The 26,109-nt window shown below is 38.3% G+C and overlaps 1 protein-coding gene across 1 annotated transcript in view; it reads right to left on the reverse strand.

Annotated features, from left to right (window-relative positions):
* Positions 1-2,282: 2,282 nt before the first annotated feature.
* The window catches only part of ERLIN1 (ER lipid raft associated 1), a 38,199-nt gene continuing 14,372 nt past the window's right edge, over positions 2,283-26,109 (reverse strand). Inside the window, exons 8-12 of the mRNA XM_008570597.1 lie at positions 19,409-19,467; positions 17,416-17,507; positions 8,383-8,472; positions 7,455-7,534; positions 2,283-4,573 (exon numbers count right to left, since the gene is read on the reverse strand). Of these exons, the coding sequence (XP_008568819.1) occupies positions 4,352-4,573; positions 7,455-7,534; positions 8,383-8,472; positions 17,416-17,507; positions 19,409-19,467 (543 nt within the window). The 3' untranslated portion in view covers positions 2,283-4,351. The remainder of the gene's footprint in view (positions 4,574-7,454; positions 7,535-8,382; positions 8,473-17,415; positions 17,508-19,408; positions 19,468-26,109) is intronic.

Raw genomic sequence — 26,109 nt, forward strand, 5'->3', positions numbered from 1 at the left:
TTTCCATAGTGTTGGAGGATCCCTGAGGTGAAAAACAGCATGCGAAGTGCATGTGCGAAGTGAGATGCAGTCAGAGAAAAAGAGTTGATGCCTGTGTGGAAATGTCCACCACAGCCACAGTTGGAATTAGAGGTGAGGTTGAGCAGAATTGCAGGAGGGTGCCAGAGGAGTCAGATATACCCAGTTTGTCAGAACTTTCCTTATGTGTCTGAATTCCAGCTATGGTTATTGTCACTGTTAAGATGCAAATCCCAACACACTTGCAAATGGGGAAAAACAACGCAAATTTGTTTTTGGACAAATTGCTGGGTTCAAGTAACTCTACTGGCATTTCTGTTCCTACATTAACCTCTTACTGAATGTGGGCTGTCCCCAGAAAGGGGGTGTGCCCTTGGGTAGAGAGGCTTTCTTCAGCCAAGGGAAGTTTTTGCAGAGCAACTCCACTGAGCTGTCAGCAGGGACTCCCCCAGCAACTGGGAGAATGAATGCTTCACACCTGAGAACATGGAATCTGGGTGATATGACATAGCATCCACTACAGCCTACTTGCTTCCTGTTAATAAGCAAGGAGAGCTGCTTCTCCAGGCTCGAAAGGGCTGATCTTTCAGGAATTAGCTGCCATACTGCCCTGCTCACCAAGAGCACTTCTGCCAAGCCTGGCAAAGGACAGAGAAAGTCAAAACATGGGTCACCACTTCATATCACACATTAGCTATTTGTTTTACCCGTTTTCCTGGCCTCTATTGCAGGCCTCATATCCTCTGGAATTTTCCCTAAATTTAGAGCTTCGAGCTTCGAGCTGGACCAGCTTGTTGGGATGTCCCTGGAGGTCTGTGGGTGAGCTTTAAAATCCAGCTAGCTTAGCTGATAGCTGCTGAAGACCTTGTAACTATCAGGCACTGTGCTCACCCCATTAGTTGAACTTACAGTCTACTCAGACACAGAAACATATACTGACTCCTACAGTCTAGGTGAACCAAAGCATCTCATCAATAACCACATGTGAGTCACTATGCTAGATACAACATATCTTGTTGAACCCACGGAAGAGCCACCCTGCAAGATGAGTAAATGGTTCAGAGATGTTAGGTAACTTCCCATTCTACACATGAAGTCCTGACATGGACACTCTAGCCTAACTTCTAAGTCCTGCTTCTTCCACTGCTTACTTGTCTGCATTTACCATTCGTCCTTTTGTTCTTTCATGCAACAAAACTGACCGACTCATATGGGCCAGGCATCATAGCAGGCATTAGCAATAGATACTACCCCTCCAGGAACAGCAGTCAGTCCCTGCCCTCAGTGAGCTCAGCATTTTTGAAAACACACATTAGGCAGGTAATGAGATGAGAAGAGTGTTACAGAGGGGGAGGTACAAGAAGCTAACCCGAGCAAGTAGTTCAGGGTCACCTCTCTGAAGAAGAGAAGAATGATTATGAGCAACCAAAGCGAAGTTGGGACTACAAGGGAGGAAAAATGAACCCAGCAGATGGAACAATATATGCAAAGGGACAGAGAGAAGGTGCAGTCAAGGACCCTACAGAAGAGTAGCTGGAGAGGCCAGCAGGAGCCAGATCAGGGACAGCCTTGCACTCACCCATTTGGGACTTAATCCTAAAGCAATGAGGAGCTGTGAAATTTCTTCCCCACAGCAAGCAGCAGAAATCACTTCATTTTAATACCTACCAAAAGCCTACAGAATAATCAGTTCAAATTAGTTAAATCTCCCTGGTCTGCAGCAGCTGATATAGGATACTGTGGGCTGGATCCCAGAAGAACCTGAGAGTGAAGGGCTGCTTTCCCCCAAACCCCCAATTACCACTCCCTGCTGGCCCAACATCACCGTGAAAATTGTCCCCAGGAGGGAATGTAGAGTGCTTGGGAAGACCCTGGCTCTTGGGCCAAAAACATCTGAATCAGTGAAGTTAGTTATACCATATCATCATTGCCAGGTACGGTTTATACAAGTTGTCCTTCCTCAGTATAACTGCCTCCTGCCTTCTAGCTCTCAGGGAAGGCTCCAAGGGGCACGACACTCTATTCTCCTTCTCTGCTCCTCTGCTGCTGGGCCCTGTTCTTTATTAAATTCCAGGAATCAGGAAAGAGTGGAAACTGTTTTTAAAATTCTTATACCAAGTAGGCAGTATTCTGGGAAAAGCATAAGAAAGTCTCTACAGTTAAATTAAACCAGGAAATAAACTGGTTACCTAGTTGAAATTGGCAAGACAGACTTAGGATGTTAAGACAACAGAAAAGAATGGAGACATGGGAAAAAACACAAATCACTGATAGTAAAATAATTTTATTTAGTGTCTTATTTTTAAAAATGTAGCATTTCACATATAAATTTAGACTTCAAGATTACAGTATATAATTGCCAAAAGGAACATCCCTGAAGGATGGCTAGACTTCGAGCTCACTGAGTGGGTGCAGGGAAGCACACCCATGGGGAGTTTCAGTGGAAGTGCTTTCTTTAAAACTCCACAATGGCATTTCCCTGTTCTTCAACCCTGCCACCAGGGCTTGTGGCTGGTAAGAAAAGCCACAGTCATCACTTTGGGGCAACAGCTTTTCACTCATGTGAATAGGAAACATCTCTAGGAATAAAAGCACAGAGGTCAATGATCCAGATTTCCCACAACAATCAGTATTTATCTGCAGCAATATGACAAGTTCAAGGTTTACTTTTATAATTCACAAAATCTTTTAAGAAGGGCTAAAGAACACAAAATTCATTCATAAAGAGAATGTATAGTATTAAATGAGCAAAAAAAAATTATTTTCTCCATATTACAAATGCCTGTATAGTATAAGGCCCAGGGAAAAAACCCATTCAAATCTGGGCTTTCCTTTCCCAAATAAAGTGTTTGGCACAACCCACAAGCTGTCACAAAGCTGACAGTACTGACAGCTGAAAGGTTTCTGGAGTGGTCCCATGACTTTTCTGTCTGGCTTCAACATGGTGCGCACAAGAGGTGTCTTAACAAGTCACAGAAACTCAGGCCTAACTATGCGGCACACGGTTCCAGGAAAGTTAATCTGAAGGAAGAAAAGGTCCGTATGAAGTAGGTCTCCTATTGCCACAAGTTAACTCTGTCATCTTCTCACAGAAAATTAAATTTGCTGGTTGCCAGGAAGTCAGTAAAATCTTGATCTCTTAGGGAAGGCGAAAGTTGGAGATATAACTTTGATTTCAGCATCTCCGGGCCAGGAGGGAAGGAGACAACGTTATGACCAAGGATACTTTCTAGGTTACTCTCTGTTCAACATTGTGTGGGCTCCTGATGAACATATTAAGGAGAATTACATGCGAGTAACCATGCAGCCCTAGGATTTGGCCTTTAAACAGAAGGGCTGGAGCAAATTAATGTACCCCAAATCCAGTTTTAAAAATAAAAACTTCCTGCAATTGATACAATACTGTGCAGTAAAGGCTAAGAATTGTATGCTGCTCCTATTTCTGGTTAAAGCCCTTTCCCGCTCTAGGTCAGAGACAGCTAAGAGGTGACACAAGGAGTTAACTGTGGCTAAAAAACAGGCACCTTAGTCACACATGGCATGAGCAGTGATGCTGACAGTCATCACTCAATGGAGGAAATGCAGGGCCCCAGAGCTTGGGCTCATAGCAAAGATTTCATATCACCCAAAGCTTCAAACCAAGCCCTCTTTATCGCTGAGCCTACTAATGCAATGAACTAGTGATTAGGAACCTCTATAAGGAATCTCTGGTTAGGTGGCAAAGCACACATGTCTGCAGGCCACCAACGTGACTGTCGGAAAACAGAAAGGTGCAAATCAAATCAAGTAAATCTTTGCTCAAGTGGAAGATCATTTCCTGGGAACCTTGGTGACCTGGATGTTAATCACATGGATGAATGCTGAGACTGGACCCCAAAGAGAGAGCCTGGGTTCCAGGTATAATCAGTCTTCTTTAACTTACCATATCCTGGCCATCTTCTCTCTGAATGGCTGAGCACACATTTCCCCAGGGACCAATGTAAACATTATTCAATAAATCTCAGCTTAGAAAAACACAGCTTGTTATATATTTAGTGTTTAACATTCCAGTGCAGGCAGTATCTTAGCATCAGACTTTCCCTCATTCATGAGTACCAGTTTAGAAAGAAACACATACAGGACACTTGATAAAACTGTGGCTGTAAAGACCATTTGAGTGCCAGACAGCTGGCTCTATCCTGCAATCAGCTGACAAAGCAGGACTATCACAGGAGAGGCAGAACAGATGGAGCACAAGTTCTCTGTAAGTTCTCTGAAGAGCCCATATAACCACTGTTCCCACTGAAACTCTTGGGCCACATCTTGATATAGGAGAATATTTCCACCTCTTGCATCAACCTGTGCTCTCCTTGTTTTGGATAGGACTCTCTCCAGAGGGTTTGAGAGCATCCTTAGAGGCAAGGGAGCTTTCTCTTCCAGTCCTAACATCTGAATATTTCAAAGGACAAGAGGAGTCCACGAACATGCTAGGGATGTTGCTGCCAAAGTAGATCTTACTGTTAGAAGCAATGGCCTGGTACTTTTTGAGCTCCAGATATTCCGGGGTCAGTTTGTGCTGTGTGGGACAAACAAGAGCAAATGCATCAAGACACGCTGGTGCAACAGTCATCTCTCTCTTCCCCTACATCCACCTCTCCTGGTGCTCTTTTGAATAACATGACTCAACTCTGAATGGTTGCCAGTGACTCTCTCACTTTGGGGTGTGACTATCACATTAACAGCTATGTTCCTGACTTAAGACTCCTTCAACAAGTCTGTCTTAATGCAGGAGAAGCTGTTCATTTTAATAAAAGGACTGGTAAGAAGGGTTTGGGGGAAAAATTAATGATAACTAATTAATGATAATAACTAACATTTCTACAGCAACTTAGGGCCTATGAAGTACTTTTGTATATGCTTTCTAATTTCATCTAACTGAATTCAACCTGGAATCGGTCTGGAATTTCTGCTGATTTTTTTGAGAGAGGTATACAGGCCAATGAATGAGAGTAGCAGAGCTTCAAAGGAAGGGTCTGGGCTCATAACCTTATTATCAGCTGTCAGTGATTCTGCTTTTCTTGACCAAACAGTAGAACTAGAAAAGATCTCAAGAAGTCATGAGATTTGGCCTCTTTTCTTTACCTCCCTCACTGTCCCACAGCATTCTGTTTTATTTAAATCATGGTGCCAAAATATATCCAACCAAAACCTCTCTGGATTTGATTAAAACTCATTTTCATTGTTCCCTGGAATATATGCCTCCCAAACCCCCTCAGAACCCTCCCTAGTGAAACTCTCCTCATCTTGAGTCTCAGACTGTCCTCCAGGCAAAAGCCCATCTTGTCCTTCACAGACCCACAGCCTCTATTTTCTGCACTCTGCCATCTTTCACTCCCTGGATCTCTACCCTCTCCAGCTGATTCATAACCTCTGTCAAAACATTGCAATCAAATATGGTAATAGCGCATGCTATGGGTCAAATATGTCCTCCAAAAGTTCATATATTGGAACTTAATCTCCATTGTAAAAGTGTTAAGAGGGTGGGAAATCCTATTATGGTAACTGAAAGGTAGGGTTTTTAAGAGGTGATTAGATTGTGAGGACTGTGCCCTTGTGAATGAATTGATCCATTCATGGAGTAATGGGTGTGCTTTTGATGGCTTTATAAGGAGGGCAAGTGAGGAGTTCAGCTCTTTTGCTCAGCCCATTCTCACCATGTGACACCCTGCATTGCTGTGGAGCATTACCACCAAGAGGAATGCCTTCACCACATGTGTCTCCTGAACCTTGGACTTCCCAGCCTCTAAAACTGTAAGAAATAAATTTCCTTTCTTTATAAATTACCAAGTTTCAGGAGTTCTGTTTATAAGGAGCAGAAATAGACTAAAACTGCACAACCAAATTAATTCCTAAGCCTTTTAATGTAGGTTGGTATATAAGTAGCATTTTCCAAAATGGCAAAAAAACTATTTATTGCCCCTTTCAGAATAAGGCTGACCTCAATGGTAAGGTCTTAATTCGTGCCTGGCCGCTTCTTCCATTACAAATTTGGACTGCTAGTTTTATAAACTAAAGTTTCCTATTTTGCCTTCTTCATGACCAAATTCCATTCTGTTTCTATACAGTTGTGCCCTCCAATGTTAAGTTTATTTCTAAATTTACCCTGGTGCTCACAGTACTGACAACTTTCATTCTGTCAACCTATAATATCCTAGCATTTCTTCTAAATACAGACTATGCTGTTCCTTTCTATATTGAAAATTGAAGCCCTGTCTATACCTTAAATCTTCACTCTAATCCTTCAAACTGCATCGTACACTTCAGCAATCTCTCCCTTATCCTTTATCTGTTCTAATTTACTTTACAACTAATAACCTTATAAATCATGGATATATCCTTCCCTTCTCAAAATACTATAGGGGTTCTAGCTGTCTCTTAATTAAATAACTTCAGCTCACTAGGCCTATACTCTCTAGCCAACTTACCCTAGTACTTACACAAAAATCGCTCACTCATACACCACCCAACCTCCCTTCTCAAGTAATTCCTCATGACTGGAACTGTTTTTTAAATCCATAAACAAGAAGTACTCAATTGGGGGCATTTAGAAATATGTGTGTGTGTGGTTGTTAAAACAGCTGATGAGGGGCCGGCCCGGTGGCGCACAGCTACAGTGTGCCGCTTGGGAGCGTGGCGGCGCTCCCGCCGAGGGTTCAGATCCCACATACAGACCGGCCGCTCACTGGCTGAGCGAGGTGCGGGTGCAACACCGAGGGTGGCGATCCCGTTGCCGGTCCCGGTCCGGTACGGGCGCGACACTGAGGGTTGCGATCCCGTTGCCGGTCCTGGTCCAGTATGGGCGCGACACTGAGGGTTGCGATCCGTTGCCGGTCACGAAAAAAAAAAAAAGAAAAAAAAAAAGGACAAAACAGCTGATGAGCACTACTGACATTTAGTCGTCAAGGACCAGGAATGCAAAATAACCCACAATGCATAAAACAGTCTTCAACAATAAAAAAATACCTCACTCCAAAATGCCAAGAATGTCTCTGATGAGAAACACTACTCTAAAGCTTAGAACCTATCAAAAAAGCTACCTTATCTAGAAAGCAATTCTAAATGAACTTTCCTCTTTTCCTGTCACTCTTGTCATTTCCAGAGAAAACCTTCAACTTTACTGATCATACTGCAGTACAAATGAATGGATTTATGGTATTTGACCTGTGTTTATAAGTTTGCTTTTGCCCTAGCTCCCCTCTTTTATAAAGAACTATACAAAGTTCCATACCCAATAAGAGTGCAGTATGTCTTGCTAAGTGATTGGCTGATTCTGGAGGATGTGCTGGTCACTACCCTTCCTTGACGTTGGATAAAATCACCTCTATCATATTAGAGCCCCTGAAAAGGAAAAGCAAAACCCCAAAATCACCAGGAAAGTGGCATGGAGAACCAGTCACCTTGTTTGAGGTGGCATATTTATGTGCAGCATAATACTCAGCATCTGCTTTCGCCTTCTCTCGGGCCAGAAATGCAGCATCTAGCAAGTAAAAGAGTCAGGATGTTTAAAACAAAGGAAAGTTCCAAATCCATTCCCTCAGCTGGTAAGAGTCCCATTCTCCACCACCTAATATTTCAACTGTTTACTTCACTTTAAACATTTATAACAACATTAACAGTTTTCAAATCCCAGTCCCCAGACAGCTCCTTCTCAAAGGGGAATACTCTTGAAACTGTTCTGTAACTCTCAGCTCATCTGAGCCCACTCATTTTCTACCTGAAGTTGCTTCTTCTTTCCTCCATGCCTTCTCCTACTTCCCATCACCCAAAGGCTTCAAGTAAAATAACTAAGTCCAGACATGAATGTTCTGCTTTATTTACTGCAATGTCCCCATCCCCTCCAAATCTGATCTACAATCAGTTGACACAGAAAGATAGAAAGCAGTACTATACATGCAAAAGTCTGTGAACTAAGAACATCAACATCTTACTACGTGAAATCAAGGGGTTTCAGATCCTCCATGAATACTGGGGCTTCTGTTTTTCCAATTTTTTTTTTTGGACAAGTGGAGAAGAAACTGGTAGTGGTGGTGTTTATTAACTTGTACACTTTTTACAATTGATTATGGGTAATTCTTACCTGAGAAGAAAGTGGTAGCTAATAAGCCCCATTTTAAGGAAGGGAACAAAAAATTGAAATACCCACAGTCACAAACCAAACCAAGAGCTAGATAATAGCAAATCTTAAAAATCTGTCTGGACTATCAGGCCATGTAGTTCCTCCAGACTAGATTATTCTGTCTTTGGCATTCCCACCCACCACAACAAGAGCCCAATCCCTGAGTCAAAAATGCAGCACAGTCAGAACCCCATTGCTCCCCAATGTACCTTCAATTTCAGAAATGCGCTTTTCAGTTTCTTTCTCCATCACCTTCTGCTGAAACCGAATTTTTGCCACTTGTGCAATCTTCTCTGCTTCTATAATTACACAACAAAAGAAGACACATTCAAAAACATCTCTCTAGTTTCTGAGACCCTTAAAATTAGCAGCACACATTTAATTGGTCTAACATTTAATTACACAATGTTATGGGCTAATTGTTTCATTAAGTTTTATCTATCCAGACTATGAACAACTCAAAGGAAAAAAGGGAATTTATTTCCTAATTCACTGTTCTATTTTTACAGTGGAAGGTTTGTGGGAAGAGGGAAAACAAAAGGTTAATAGTTTCAATCCTTCACGGGACTATATAGCAATGGTCCACAAGCTAATGGGAAAAAAATGATACTTTATGAAATTACCACAGAACAAAAACAGAACAACATAAATGCACAGCAACACAGGACAATTATATAATGTGGCAGGAGAAAGAAAAAGGGAGATAAGTGTAACCATATTGAAATAATGAACATGATCTAGGAGGACATGGCAAGAAGCATAAGGATGAGAAAGTATAAAGGAACAAGTCATAATGAATAGGTTATATGCAGCCAGCTGACAAGAAAAGACAAAAAATAAGAATAGAAAAAGGGCAAGAAGACATCTGCCTTGAGTGATAGGCTAAGGAACTTAGTTTTAATATACTTAGGATCTACTATAAGTTATCATAAGGGAAATGACATGATGAAAATAATATCAAAGGAGCAGTATTCTGATTGCTGTAGAAGATAAAACAGAAAGCAGTATGATTCATCTGAAAATGTGAAAGCAAATGTTGGGAATGAATATGTTAGCTGCAGCAGGCAGGTATACACAGGAGAAATTAAACACTCTTAGTAAACTTCCAGCCTAACCAAAGGACTCAGGACCAGGGAAGAAAGACTCTAATTACATTTCAAACTTAATCACTGCAATTCTCAAAGAACATTCTCAATTCTCCCTTTCAGCCAGAGAAGGTGAGTATTTTAACATATCTTATCTTTGACCCATGGGGCAAGTGCATAATGGAAAGAAAATTTCCAAGTGGTTTCTTCTTTCCAGAAGACAGTATCCTTTACAAACTACTCCAGGGACATTAGAGTTAAATCAATCTATATTACGCCATCCGAAAAATAAACCACTATGCTCAACTGGGCTAGAAATTTCATTATAAGCAGAAGATCAAGATAAAACTTGAATAAAAGGTAAGGGATCTGGAGCCTACAGCTGAAACCCAGAGAATGTTGTCTCAACAAAGGGGGACTTTTGTGGTAATCCCATTCAACACTGTACTCTGTCATGTGGAAATAAATAAAGAGCATGACCAGTCTTCTAGTTCTAGGAAACTGGTAGAATAGGCTAGTGAGAAAACCCTTCAGCTAACAACACCTTAAAATGCTACATAAAACATAGCAAATTGGTTTTTTTTGTTTGTTTTTTTTTTGAGACCGGCCGCATGGCACTCAGCCAGCAAGTGCACCGGCCATCCCTATATAGGATCCAAACCCACGGCCTCAGCACTCCCAGTGCCGCACTCTCCTGAGTGCGCCACAGGCTTGGCCCGCAAATTTGCTTTTTAATGCATGGCTAAGTGCCTAAGAAAGAACAGGAGATTGGCTTAGGTGATATGAGCAAAGGGTGAGCTGGGAGCTTGTATGGTGGCAGCCCTGGGGGATGGTTATTAGATGAGAAAAGGAGACAGACAAGGGTTACTACCCATGCAGGACCAGGAAATGAGAGCAATGCTAGAACTAAGACTCCACCATAAAAACCAAGACCTCTAGAGGCTCTGGTCAAGATGGTGGAATAGATGGTCCCCAGCGTCACTCTCCCCCACAAATCAACCAATTTACAACTATAAAAATGTAACAACAGCCAAGCTGGGGCCACTGGAGCTCAAGGGAAGAGAAGAGACCTACAGAGTTCATGAAGTGGGAGAAGTCACAATGGGAGAAACAAAAAACTGCTTGGAGCATTTTGGGCAGTGGCCACTTTAAGGCTGGAGCTGCTGAGCATGTGGAGCAGGAGCCGGCAGAAGCCGCAGCTGTGCCCTTCAGATGAAGTTGCTTGGAGGCAGCAGGGGAGAAGAGGGACTTGATGGCCCCCAGGACAGCAAGACCACTAATAGGGCTCCCGTGGACCCATGCAGGAGTGAGGAGCCAGACAGCTGAAAAACGGGAACCATTCAGAGGCCGGTGAGTCATCACAATGGACTGGCGCAGGGCCCAGGAAGTGTTCAGAGCACGGGTGGTGGGAGAGATGGGCCAACTGGCAGAATACTGAGACACAAGCAAGGATAGCCGATCCACCCCCCAATCAGCACAGGACCACTCAGAGGAGACTGGTTGGGAATGCAGAATTGCATGGAGTGCATTTTGATGAAAAGATTCAGGCCCAGATCAGAGTTTCTACACAACCCAGGTGCACTGGGACTCTGGAGAGCCAGAAGTAGTATAAGGTCAACTGTTAAACCCTGAGCTGCACAAAAAGCCTTCACTAGGGAAACAGCAGCAAAGCAGCAATTTAGCTCAACCACACAGCTCAAGTACTGGTTCCCACAGGAAGATTCCCTGTTTTAAAAGTAAATAAAGGACAAAAAATTAGTTCCAGCCCAGGCACACTGTGCCAGTGCCTCAGGGCCCCACCTAGGGGCTTGGGGTATGGAGCCGAGGACTGGACCCTTCCCACAATGAGGCACACCACCAGCACCAAGGAGCATGCCAAAAACATCACCTCCATGTGGGTGGCCCGCCATAGCCACCACAGTAACCACGGCTGCCACGAAAGTGGCTAGACATCACAACCACCATGCAGATTGTTCACCAGCCCCTGTAGTGCACTGACACAAGGAGGGTCACCAACAGAGACCAAAGAAAAGAAGAGGATGTCTCTCTCCACAAAGCTCCTACCAGAGTGACAGAAAAAGCATCTGCTCTATGATAATATTGGGGGACCTAAACACACCTCTCAGCATTGGACAGATCATCTAGGCAACAAATCAACAAAGTAACCATTACTCTTTCAGAGGGAGAGAAGAAATCTAGGGTTATCAGTGGTGGGAGTGGGGAGGGAGAGGGGCATAGGGAGAGATTGGATAAGGGGCATAAAGAATAAGTAAAATTTGTAACAATATACATACTAGTAATATTGATTTGATCAACATATGTCAACACTGAATCCCAAAATTATGTATAATCAATTATGATTCAATTAAAAAAAAACAACAAAAAACCAATACCTCTAGAGGGCTGCAACTCTAGTGAAAGAGAGTCTAAAAACCTTTAGACAGTGAGAAGTAAGCTTTTTCTAGACACATCATAATAAAACTGGAGAATACCCAAATACAGAGAAAAATCTTAACAGCAAAAAGAGAAGAAAGACTGAATACTTAAAAGGATCAGTTAGACTGGCAGCATACTTGTAAACAGGTACAACAGGCCAAACAAAAAGGAAATAATATTGCCAAAGTGATAAGGAAAAATAAGTTTAGTTTGGTTTAGAATTATAGGCTAAATTACCATTCAAGATAATAAAGGCATTTTCAGACCAAGAAAGACTGAAGAAGTATTCTACTCCTTAGCCTTTTTTTAAAATTCAATTTCAGAAATGCATTTTTCAGTTTCTTTCTTGATCACCTTCTGCTGAAACCAAATTTTTGCCACTTGTGCAAAATTAAAAAAGAAAAAAAACTAAAAGAAAAAAAGAGGAATTGCCAAAAGCAATGGAGAGGAAAAAATTACTCAATACATGTAAATCAAAATATTTACTGTAAGAATCAATAATATGATAATCAGTGGGAGGATAAATACAACATGAAACTAAAATTCTAGGCAATAATAATATGTAAAACTTAAGGACAGTGATGAGAGTTAAAACACTCTAAGGTATTGTTCAAGAAAAAGATAGAATGATTAGATTTTGTTAAGTCAAGTATACTTGTTAACATTTTACAGGTAATAACTAGTTATACATTCTAGAAGTAGAATGTAAAACTTCCAATTAAGTAAGAACAAGAAAATAATATGGAAAATTTAATCAGTTCAATACCAGTCAGAACAGAGGGGAAAAGGCAGCAGAGAAAAAAAATGCACGGTAAATAGCACATAATTATGTGATACAAACAAATCCAAATATAGCAGTAACCACAATAAATATAAAAAGACTAAACTCACCAGTTAAAAGACAGATTCTCACATTGGATAAGATAACAAAATCCAGCTATATGCTGTTTACAAGAGACACACCTAAAACATAATGACATAGAAAAGTTGAAAGTAAAAGGATGGGAAAAGATACACCAAGAATAAAACTAACCAAGAAAACACTGGCACAGCTATATAGATCTTAAACAAAAAAAACATGTTTAGTTATCCCTAAGGTTATTACAAAACAGGAGCAATTTTCCAAGGTGATGTAATGATCCTGAACCTGAGTGCTCTTAATGATATAGTCCCAAATATATAAAGAAAATAATTTCAAGTCAACAAATCCATGGTCATAGTGAGAGATTTTAACACACCTTTCTCAGTAACAGACAGCTCAAAAAGGCAAAAATTAGAAGAATACAGAAGAGATGTGAAAAACACAAATCATAAGCCTGACAATAAATAGGCCACAAAGCAAATTTCAACAAACACTTAAGAATCCGTATAACAGATCTTATTTTCTGACTACAATACAGTAACATTGGAAATCAACAACAAAGAGTTAGCCCCTTAAAACCCACTGAACCAGAAATTTAAAGACACACTTTTAATAATCCATGAGTCAAAAAAGAAATATAATGGAAATGTTTTTAAAAGAATTAAAACAGAACACCAATAAACAAAGTACATTTCAAAACTTGTGAGATGCAGCTAAAGCAGTGCTTAGAAGAAAATTAATTATCTTACATGTTTCAATCAAAAAAAACTAAAAATTAATAATGAATTAAGTACATGTACCTAAGTCAAGAAGTCAGAAAAGAACCAATGAGTAAACTCAAAACAATTAGAAAATAAGTGTAAATAATATAATTTAAAATAAAGTAACAATAACCCCCCCCCCAAAAAAAAAACCAAAAAACAAAAGCCAGTTCTCTGAAAAGATGAATAAGACAGACCTCTGGCAAAACTGATTCAGCAAAAGACAAGGCAAAAATAATATTAGGAATGAAAAGGGGGTATACAGATTTGGCAGAGGTTTTAAAAACTATGAAAGAATTCTACAAACAAATTTATGCCTTCAAATTTGAAATATAAGATGAAATGGGACTATTTTCTATAAAAATATAGTTACCAAAACTGACTTAAAAGAAAGAAATAGCTGAATAGGCTTATACTCAATATAGAAATTAAATCAGTAGGTTGAATTTTGCCACAAAAAACAAACAAGCAAACAAAAAAAGCACAGACCCTGCTAGACCAAGATGGTTTTTATAAGTGAGTTCCATGAGACCAACAAAGGATAAACTTCTGCAAAGTGCTCCAGAACATAGAAAATGAAGAAATGCTCTTTAACTCATTTTGAGACTAGTACAGCCATGATACCAAAAAAAAAAAAAAAAGAAAAAAAGAAAAAAAAACTGACAGCAGAGGATAAAAAAAAGAAAATTATAAGGGGATCTTATTTATGAAAATAAAAGTAAAACTTCTAAAGAAATTACCAGCAAACAATATAGAGAAATGTATTGGGGTAAACCTCCTACATTATGATCAAGTGGGTTTATACCAGGAATGCAAAGATAATTTAGTCAGAGAAAATCTGTTAATATAATTCACCCTATTAACAGCTTTAAAAAGAAAAATCATATGTTCATCTCAACATATGTAGAAAAAAATTCTACAAGTTTTAACAGCCATTCACATTAAAAGCTCTTGGCAAGCAAAGAACAGAAGGAAATTTCATTAACTAATAAATACTAAGTATAGAAAATGTCATTGGGACTACTCAAGTAAGGGAGAAGACAAGAATGCCTGTCACCATCTTTCTTTTCTACACTGTACTGGAACTCATAGCTTAAAGCAGTAAGATAAGAAAAAGAAATACAAGGTGTGGGATTATAAAGGGAGACAAGAATGCCTGTCACCATCTTTCTTTTCTACACTGTACCGGAACTCATAGCTTAAAGCAGTAAGATAAGAAAAAGAAATACAAGGTGTGGGATTATAAAGGAAAAAAACAGAACCGTCCTTATCTGAACACAATATGCTTGATAACATGGGAAATCCAAGAGACTATAAGAAATAACAGCATTTTCAGCAAAACTGATAAATAATCAACAGCAAAAAAAAAATCAACGTATACAAAAGCAACAATTAGAGAAGATGCCCCTAAAAGAGAGCCTGTTTATAACAGCAAAATCTTAAAGAACATACAGGAATAAATCTCTAACAAATGTGCAAGAACTTGAAGAAGAAAACTGGCACTTTTTGAAAAATATTCTCATAAATGGAGGAATATAATAGATTTATAAGATTCAATATCATAAATATTGTAATTCTCTCCAAATTGACGTATATGAATGTAATTCCAGTCAAAATCCCAACACAGTATTTTACAGAACTTGAGGAGCTGGTTCTAAATTTATATCAAGGAATAAAGGGCTAGAACAATTTCAGGAATAGTTAATAGTTAAGAGGAATAGTTAAGAAGAAACTCACTCAGATAGCAAGATTTAACATAAAAGCTACATTGATAAAAATAAGGTAATACTGGGGAAAGATAGACCAAAAAATTGGAACAAAATAGAGATCCTAGCAACAAATTACATATACAGTAGTACCTTATTATATGACAGACGTGGCACAGGATATAAGTAGTGGAAATAATAAACTATTATTCAATAAATAGTCTAAATCAACTGGTTTGGCATTTGGAAAAATAAAACTGAATCCCCATGTCACACCAAACACTCAAATAAATTCCAGATGAATTAAAGGACTAAATATGAAAAGCAAACTTTAAAACTTTTAAAATAAAATAATTATTTTGGCATAGGGAAAGAATTCTTAAACAAGATAGGAAAGGCACAAACCATAAAAGGAAAAGATTAATGAATGTGACTACATGAAAATTAAATATATATGTATGTCAAAGATATCATAAAGTTAAAGATGAGCCACAAATTGAGAGAAGATATTTGCAATACATAAATCTGGGAAAGAATTAGTATCCAGGAGATATAAAAAAACTCCTACAAATCAATTCAAAAAAGCAACTGAAAAATGGAGTAAGGATATGAACAGGCAATTCACATATAAAATAAAAAAGGAAACCTGAATGACAATAAATGACATTAAACTTTCCTAATAAGCAGGGAAATTCAAATTACATGATACCATGTCCATTGTCAAGTTGGCATAAATTTTCAAAAGTCTGATAACTCCAAGGACTGAGGAGGATGTGCAGGAATAGGAACTCAAATTTGGCAGCACAGAAATTGGAACTCAAACATTGTTGAAGAGAGGGTAAAATGGAAGGATCACTTTAGAGAGCACTTTGGCAGTATGTTGAATTTGAAGACATTCATACCCTATGACCCACAATTCTACTTTGAGATATGTATTCTATAGAGTGCTTCTCAAACTACTTGTGGGAAAGCACTCCCCGCTTTTTTGTATTTCAATCTGTTAGGAACCAATAAATTATAAACTATAATAAAAATGAATTATTAGAAAAAAGAAATTAAAAACCACAACCAAAACATAAATATATAAGCTCTAACTTTTTATTAGATTCAACAGGTATGAAAGTACCATGTTAAAATGCCATGAGAACTTCTAAACATTCATTCTCAATTTCTATGCTCATCTCATTGTGGCTCAGAAACAAAAAGCTGGTGATAGGGCACTGACCCAGAACACAAGCTGAGTAACGCTGCTCTAGGAAAACTCTTGCACAAGTGCACAAGGAGACATGGATAAGGACGTTATTGCAGCAGTGTTTGTAATAAGGAAAACCTAGAAACTATCCAAGCCCTCATTGTCAATTCATCAGAATAAAATGAAGTCTGCTCATAGAATGAAATGCTCAGTACTTAAAAAATGTACTATATTTACATGTATCAATACGAATAAAACTCAATGTTGTTTAAAAAAAAAGGAAAGGTGTAAAACAAAAGGAAGAGTTTGATACCATTGTTGTAGTTTCAAATAGGGAAAAAATTCTATAAACAAAAAATTTTATGCTTAACAGTAAAAGTATAAAAATATGGACAGAAAGGATATACATCAAACTTCAGAATAGAAGCTACTCTGAGAAAAAAGACCAGGGAAGGGTACAAAAGAGGCTTCAAACAGATATATAATTTGTTTCCTTAAAAGAAAATATGGGTTGGCCGGTTAGCACAGTGGGATCCCTGTACCAGCCAGCCACCAAAAAAAAAAAAAAAAAGAAGAAGAAGAAGAAAAGTAAAAAAAGGAAATACAAACTGAAGGAAATAGGGTAAAATCTTAAGCTTCCATTATATTGTTCTCTGTACATTCCTGTATATTTGAATATTTAACAAAAAATGTCTTACATTTTCAGCATCAACTGAGGGCCTAAGATAGCAGTACTCTAGAGTGTGAGGGAAACCACTGTAATTCAAAATGAGCTATAAGCAATCTGCCATACTTTCACAGATGGCATTATCTACCAGATAAAACTAGATGCATGTCAATAGCAAGGATGCATACTATAATCCTGAGCTTTGGCCAAAAAACTTCCCTCTTTAATCTGTATAATGAAAACCCTACTCCACAGAGACTAAAGCTGCCCATAAACCCTATCCATTCTCGCTGTCTTTGAAAAAGACAACAGTGGCAGCCAATAACATGATGCAGAGCCAAAGCACTTCGTTAAGAACTGGCCTCACCTACTTTTAAAGGCTTTAGGGCATCTGAAAGTACAATGCGGTTTCCAGAATTCTCCACCACATATAACGCAAAATTGAGTCCCATCAACATCCACTAAGAGACTGACAAAGAACAAACATAACACACGTACTTAGAGACAGTCATTTCAGAAAGAAATTCAAGTACCTATAACAGCCTTTTTCCTCTCTGTCTCAGCTTCTTTCTCCACAACCTTTTGTTTCTGTGCAGCTATAAGAAGTTTTGTCTTCTCAGCCTCCCTGGGAAGCAAAACATTATAAAAATTAGAAATGCTTCTCTTATGTGTGGTCACAGCCAGTAATTCTGACCCTATAGTGGGTCAGACAACCATTTTTCAACAAGAACTTTTTGACCTGTTAAGGTAGGAAAGAGAGTCATTACTTTATTTTACTTATAATAATCTGACGTTGAAAGATTAAATGATTTGCCCAAAGACACCCAGAGATAGAAAAGAAATTTAGTACATTTGAATTTGAGTATGATTTTTTTCCTTCTAATTGTATCATGTAAAAGTACTCTCATCTGGGAGTATATAAACGCTTCCTTTGCTGTTAAGGCTTCCTGCTAGCTCATACAGCACTGCTGTGCCTATTAGAAAAAGGGAACAGCCTCTGGGCAGATGCAGTCCTCTCAGGTACATGGCCTGGCAAACAGAATGGAGCTGGATTTCAGCCCTGCTCTCCTCAGGTGGACACCCATGTGCAGTGGGCCCTACTTGTTGTATAAAAGATACAACTAAGTGGCAGTTATTAGGTAGTGAACTGGGGCTTAATGTAAAAAATTTTCTAAGAATTTGAGCTTCTAATAATGAAAATGGCTGGCTTATCACTAAGCATGTACAAGTGGCTACTGGGTGACCACATAACAGAAATGGTATTAAAAAAAGATCAGTAATAGTCCAGAGGTTAGACTGGGAAATTCCAAGGTGGCTTTTAATTTTGGAATTCCAACAGTCTACAAAATTAAGAAAGATCCAGAATTATCTGAAAAGTAATTCTAGATGTTCCCCAAAACATTTCCCTCCCCCCAAAGTCCTCCCCTCCCCTTTCCTCCTGCCAACATTGATAAAGACATGAAATAATATTCTGAATACTATGAGTTATCTGAGGGTATTTATCTTTCCATTATGAGAAGCAATCATATTTAAAGTCTGAAACATCTTGAACCTTCAATAATTTTTTTTTCTATAACTGGATCAGACCCATGATCTACCCAGCCTGGTACTCTATGCTTTCTATTTTTAAAAGAAGAGTTCCTCTTCTACAACCAAAAAGGGAATATAAAACTCTGCATGATAGAAGATATAGACCTGGGAACAAAAAGGACACAGAAGTGTATCAACCTATAAAGCAGTATTACTACTCCTTGCAGCCCCCTGCATTTACACATCTGTTGTATTCTTGACTTTTGCAAAGTTATTTGTCCAGTATATAGTATTTTTCCTCTTAACATACTAGCCAAATTTCCTAAAGTCCTTTGTTTTTCCTTTTCAGTACCTGTCATATGAGAATAACATTGCCATTTCAAATTTAGGGCAATACTTTTTGCACATAAAGAGAATTTTCTAAAACACTTAGAAACTAATTTCATGTCAAACTAGTAACTTCTCATTCCCAGGCAGCCCTGGACACATAAAAGAGAAGAGTACCAAGAGTTAACTCAAGCAAGGCTTCCCCAGAGGCAAATTATAAAGATCCAGTCTAATTTTATGTACACAATGACACACAATGGAAAACCAAACTTTATACCAACAAGGTGTCTATTCTTACCATTACAACACAGTAACAGAATATGGGCAATCTTTTCAACCTTAACAGCTAGGACTCTTTCTCTCTTCTATTAATATTTAATTTAAGTAACTATTTGTATACAAATTATATTAGGCTTCCAGCAATAGTTCTACAGCAAACTGTATCTTTAGCCACAGAAACTGCTCTTGAAATGTACATACATAAAAAGAAAACTAGTAAGTATAGTGGGAATCAAGACACGCAAATAGGCAATATTTCTAGAATAAAAGTATAGAAGATAGACACAGCCCACCCCAGAGTGTATTACCACACACGTATTTTCTAGACTGGTGTATTAATACGTTGACAACCCTAAATAGAAATATTGGGAGCCCATGCATATTACTCACATTAACTCAAAATTTCTTCTTATGGCTTCTGGGATTTTGGGTTTTGTAACACGCACAGCCTAAAAAATAAAAGTGAAAAAGCCAAAGTATATTTGAAAAATAAATCTTCAAACTAAATCCTCTACAGAAGAGCTCTTAAATGATACTAATAAAACTAACACTTGTGGAAATCTCACTAGAAAATCTACTTTTCATGCCATCACACCAATAATCAAAGACAAGCTGCTTCTTGTTTCCTCAAAAATGCCTGACTACAGGAAAAACCACTGCACCACTGAGGAAATAAACTTCCTTCGGGAAAAGATTCTCCCTTAAAAGATGTTTTACAAAGCATCTTTGGTTGGATACTTCTGCTTTCCTTTTCAAACTTGCAAACCAAAGAAATGAAAGGAAGGCAAAGTTTCAAGACTGAGATTGTAAAATCAGAAACAGTCAAAAACAAAACCAAAAACAAACAAAAAGCCCAGATCAGTATATGCAATTTAATATTGTGCGTAGTAAGTAAACCAGTTTATCACTTCTTAAACCTTTAATTACTCAGTACTGTAAACAAACAGCCCAAGGGATAAAGGAAAACAAATACGAATTAATAGCTTACATTCTTTCTTCCTGGAATTCTACTTAGAACAAGTCTACCTGTCTTTGTAGACATTATTTACTGGACACTTTATTGCCCTAATCACACTACACTTTAACATAATATTATCTACTTGGAAAGTGCTGGTTTTTGAAGGCTGACTTTTCTACATCAATGATTCGATCTCTCAGAAGCTTTTGATTTTACTAAACATCCCGTGCCCTCCACCTGTACTGCCAACACACACACAAAACACTTTACTGATCTGAAGAAAGTTTTATTTTCCCTCTAAAAACTGGCTAAACTTTTAAGTAACAAAGCCTCTAAGCACATAGCCTTCCTTTAAAGCTTTTAAAAGAAGGCTTTTAAAACTTTTAAGCAATATAGCATTCCCTATAAGAAAGAGAACAGTCAAATCCATAGGTAATTTTGAGCTCTATCACAACTAAATATAAGGATTACAGTGGAATGGAATGAGAAGCTGGAAAAGAAGCTGTGCAGAAAGAACTCATCACACATTGAAGGTGAAGCATGTGAGGCCATAAGGAACAACGTAGTAGAGATATCCAGAAGACAAAAATTCAAAACCATCATTTGCGAAAGATGCCATATTTCACTATGTGACCACCAGACACAGATGACTTCCAATACAGATTAGTATGATTCACAGGGAGGCACAGTCACACTGCATTTAATTAAGAGACTGATAATACATCTTTTTAGCCTTATGAAAAGAAGCATAAAATAGGACTGTCTTTTGAAGACTCCTATTTTGCTATATACTGCATGCTTGTCAATCTTGGGAAACCTCACAGATTTTCAAATATGTGAAAATATAAAAACCTGCTGCAAGAGATACCATGAGTAACAGACACCATCTGAAGAGATTTAAGAAATAAAATGACAATATATCCAAAAGCAATGGCCAAAATACATACACACACACACAAACACAGAGTGAGTGGAGAAAGGAAAAAAAGCTGATAAAATGAATATACCTGTTGAAACTGATCTCTGGGATATAAGGATATATTTTAAACCAAAAGCCAGCATATAATATCGTCATGCTCTTAAATAACACAGGAAAAAGAATACCAACGATGACAATTTGCGCCATTCTAATTTGCCAGAGTTCTTTTTCGAGAAGAAAAATGGGGTGTAAATATAGGGAAGGGAAAAGTTAAAATACTGACTATTATAGAGAATGTTCATGCAACAGCAAATACTTATCGAAAGCCTACTCTGTGCCAAGTGCTGTTCGTTCTAGGCACTATGGATACAGCAGGGAACAACAAGGCAAGATTGCTCTCATACAATTAAAAAATTTAAAGGGAAAAAAGGGACGATAACAACAGAAAGCAAATAAATGAAAAAGAGAATTTCAGGTAATTATGAGCACTATGTGAAGAATTAAAATAGAATAATTTGGAGACTGGGAAAGTGCTAGGATGGGGAGGGGGAAATCAAGATCTTTATTTTGGCATAATTATACATATCAAAAATCTAAGGAGATTAATACAAAAAATTACTAGAGACAGTGACTTCAACAAAGTTGTAGATATAGGATAAATCCACCAAGTATCAACTGCCTTCCTCGATGCTTAAAAAAAAAAAGACTACATATTGAACAGCATTAAAACTTATTAATTCCATGAGTACTAATTTGACTTGGGATATGAGTTTCTCCCCCAAGTCAGAAATTCTGAAAGAAACAAAAAGGATAATATGATTAAGTAAAGCCATAAACTATGTTCCTATTCTATAATTTACATGCCAATTTATGTACCTGATACAGTTTAAAAACATCAATGATGAAAATCCACCTGAAAGAATAAGCTGGCAGAAATATCAAAGGCCATTATTTTTTTTTTTTTTGTCTTTTGTCTTTTTTCCGTGTCCGGCAACGGATCGCAACCCTCAGTGTTGCCCCTGTACCGGACCAGGGACCGGCAACGGGATTGCAAGCCTCGGTGTTGCTCCCGCGCCTCGCTCAGCCAGTGAGCGGGAGCCGGTCTGTACGTGGGATCCGAACCCTCGGACGGGAGCGCCGCCGCGCTTCCCAAGCGGCGCACTATCCAGTGCGCCACCGGGCCGGCCCAAAGGCCATTATTTTTGAAAAGATGATTTAATCTAACCAGATTTTAAAATTGAATAAAAAGTTAAATTACAACAACTGTATTATACGGTATTAAAAAAAATATGAAGGCTGAAAAATAGACTTGAAGTTCTAAAAGTGCTTTCCGATTATTGTAAGAAACAATTTTATAACAAGACAAAAGCAACCAAAACAATAAGGATCTCATCTACCATTTTAAGAATGCATTACAAAGCTACATTTTTTTCATTCAATAACTCTTTTTATAAAAACAACAAATAAATATAGGGGCCGGCCCGGTGGCGCACTGCTACAGTGTACCGCTTGGGAGTGTGGCGGCGCTCCCGCCGAGGGTTCGGATCCCACATACAGACCGGTTCCCGCTCACTGGCTGAGCGAGGTGCGGGTGCAACACTGAGGGTTGCGATCCCGTGGCCGGTCCCGGTCCGGTACGGGCGCGACACTGAGGGTTGCGATCCGTTGCCGGACACGAAAAAAGACAAATAAATATAAATAAATTCAAAAGATCCTGCTTGCTGCTGTGTAGAAAATGAAGTAGACAAGGGTAAAAGTGAAAGTGGGGAAAGAAGATAGAAGGCTACTAGAGAAGTCCAGGTAAGAGATGGTGGCTTGGCCTAGAGAGGTGGCAAAGAAGATGGAGGCATGAACAGTTTTACATGGATTTTGTTGGTAGAATCAGCAGGACGTGGGGACCAATTAGATGTTGAGAGTAAGGGACTGTCAAAGATGCCTCCCACAATTCTAGATTGGTCTGAGGGGAAGAGATACCATTTATTGATGGGAAGGAAAAAACAGGAAAGTAGATTTGATGAGAAAAGACCAAGAGCTCAATAACTAATGAAATAGTAGGAATAGAAAGATCAATAGAACAGAACAAAGCACAGCAAAAGACTCTAGTATACAAGGGTACTTCAAAAGTTCAAGAAAAGACTCATATCACCTTTTAATTCTATTTTTCTATAAACTTCTTGAAGTACCCTTATATAAAGGAATTTACCATACAATACAAATATATTTCATAAAGGGGGGAGATGGTGGGATATGTTATTATTATTATTATTCTTATTTTTTTTTTTTGGTGGCTGGCCAGTATGGGGAACCAAACTCTTGACCTTAGGTATTTCAAGGCCACACTCTAACAAACTGAACTAACCGGCCAGTCCAGGGATATATTAGTTAGTACTTACTGTTGCTACCCAATTCATGGAAAGAGAGGAGTTGGAGCTTTGCCTTGCAATTGAAATCAAAATGGATTCCAGATGAACTAAAGATTTAAATCTAAGAAAGCAACCGTAAAAGTAAAGGAAAATGTTGTAATTTCTGATTTTTTTTGAATTTCTATATTTTTTAAGTGCTGAAAGGCTCTTAAAGCATGCCAGCCTAGCAACACATCATAAAGAAAAGAAAAAAAAAACTACTTAAAAAACTGTTTTAACTTTTAAAGTAAAAGTTTAAAACTTCAAAATCGTCAGGGGAAAAAAATAAAGTTAAATGGCAAAGGAAAAACTGGGAGAAAACGTTTCCTACACACTTAAAAAGAGCTGCAATAACTAACATATCAAAAATAGCTTATTTAAATAAATTAGAGAAATATAACTTTAAAAAATGAGTAAAAAGAATAAACAATTCACAAAAAAATACAAATGGCCAATAAATATCTTAGGGCATTCAACTTCAGTAATTAATACAAAGCACCAGACTAATTTTCTCCAAAAGGATTAAAAGAGAAAGAGCTTGTATCTGCTAATTATTTGGGTACAATCACACAATCAAATGCGTAAGAACTGCAGCTCACCAACCCTGCTAATGAGGGAGTATAAGCTACTAAAATTTTCTGAAAGGCAATTTGGCAGTATGTATCAAAAAGCCCCCAAACAGGGCATACACTTTGACTCATCAATCCCACTTTAAAAATTTATCCCAAGGCAAGGATTTTAAAAGATGTATAAAAGCTTGGTCACTGCAATATGTATATAATAGTAAAAAGTTTAAAACCACAAATATTCACTAAATATAACCATTAAAAATTATAACGCAGCAAGTCTATATGTATTAAGAAGAGTCTGGAAAGATAAAAAATTATGTTATCTCTGCACAGTAAGATTACTGGTAAATTTCACTTTGTTCTTCATCTATTTCTTTTTTTTTTTTTTTTTGTCTTTTTCGTGACCGGTAAGGGGATCGCAACCCTTGGCTTGGTGTCACCCACACCGCGCTCACTGAGTGCACCGGCCATTCCTACATAGGATCCGAACCCGCGGCGGGAGCGACGCTGCGCTCCCAGCGCTGCACTCTCTGAGTGCGCCACGGGGCCAGCCCTTCATCTATTTCTTAATATCCAACTTCTTTCTAAAACACATATAATGTGTGTATGTATACAAAACTACTACAAATCAGTACAAAAAGAAAAAAATCCAACAGAAAAATGGGCAAAGGATACGAATAGGCAATCAATAGAAGAGAGTTTAAATAGCCAATAAAAATATTTAAAGATGCTCAACCTCATTAATAACAAAGAAAATGCAAATCAGAGAGACATAACTTTACATCTACCCATATGGCTAAAATTAGTATGTCTGATTGCTTCCAATGCTGGTGAGGTAGTATTTGCATATACTGCTGGTAAGATCATGGATTTGTATAGCCACTTTGAAATAAATTTGTACATACAGGGACAATGTGTCATCAATGCTCATTACACTATTGTTTGTTTACAGCAAAAAACTGGGAAGAGAAATATAGCTAAGTAATGTAAGGCAAGGAATTCTAGGAGGCTGTTAAAAGGGATGGGCTAGATCTCTGAGTAACAACCTGAGCAGAATTCAAGAATCTCTGACATTCACATTCACTATCTTTAAAAATTAAACAGCTACTCCAACCACAACTGACTGGACAACCAAAAGGACTTTAAAAAGTCACCTTTGGACATTTCAAATGATCCCTTAACTTTGGTGGCTCACTCTCAGGCGCCTGTCTCAGATAATCGAACAGTATGAATGAGGCCACAGGAAATACCCCACCCATATTTCCAGTCTCATTTATGAGAGGCATGCACGCACACATGATCTCTTAAAGTGAATGCACACTCTAACAGTGCCCCTGAGCATAAAGAATGGAGACACACGTGACGCCTAAGAAAGCTTTACCTTTAGTTGCAGTAACGTTTACTACAACAATCAACTGATCTAGAGCCTCTGAGAAAGGACACTAGAGAGGTCACATTACCACTTCTCAGGTAATCTAGATCCAAAGAAGTGGCCTTCCAATGTTATTGACCACACACACAGTAAGAAATGCATTTTACGTTGACATCCATATAAAAACCCCCCCACACCTACGTGTGTCAAACAAACAAAAGTTTCACAGAATACTTAAACTTATGACATGCTGTTTCCTTTCCTATTCTATTTCATTTTATTTAAAAAGCTCGTCTTGCCAACAGATACATGAAAAAATGGTCAGCATCACTAAGCACCAGGGAAACACAAATCAAAACCACACTGAGATACCATCTCACCTCAGCTAGACTGGCTATTATCAAAAAGATAGAGAATAGCAAATGCTGACAAGGATATACAGAAAGGGGAACTCTTACACACTGTTGGTGGGAGTGTAAATTAGTGCAGCCATTATGGAAAACAGTATGGAGGTTCCTAAAACAACTACAGATAGAACTAACATACGATCCATCAATCCCACTGCTGGGTATATACCCAAAGAAATGGAAATCATCATGTCAAAGGGATACCTGCACTCTCATGTTTATGGCAGCTCTATTTACAATAGCCAAGCTATGGAACCAACCTCAATGTCCATCAACAGATGACTAGATAAGGAAAATGTGGTATATATACACAATGGAATACTACTCCTCCATAAAAATAATGAAATTCTTCCATTTGCAGCAACATGGATGAGCTTGGAGAAAATCATGTTAAGTGAAATAAGCCAGGCACAGAAAGAGAGATACTGCACATCCTCATTCATAAGTGGGAGCTAATAAGTAAT

The sequence above is a fragment of the Galeopterus variegatus genome, unplaced genomic scaffold (assembly GCF_000696425.1).
Source record: "Galeopterus variegatus unplaced genomic scaffold, G_variegatus-3.0.2 Scaffold619, whole genome shotgun sequence".
NCBI classification, from domain to species: domain Eukaryota; kingdom Metazoa; phylum Chordata; class Mammalia; order Dermoptera; family Cynocephalidae; genus Galeopterus; species Galeopterus variegatus.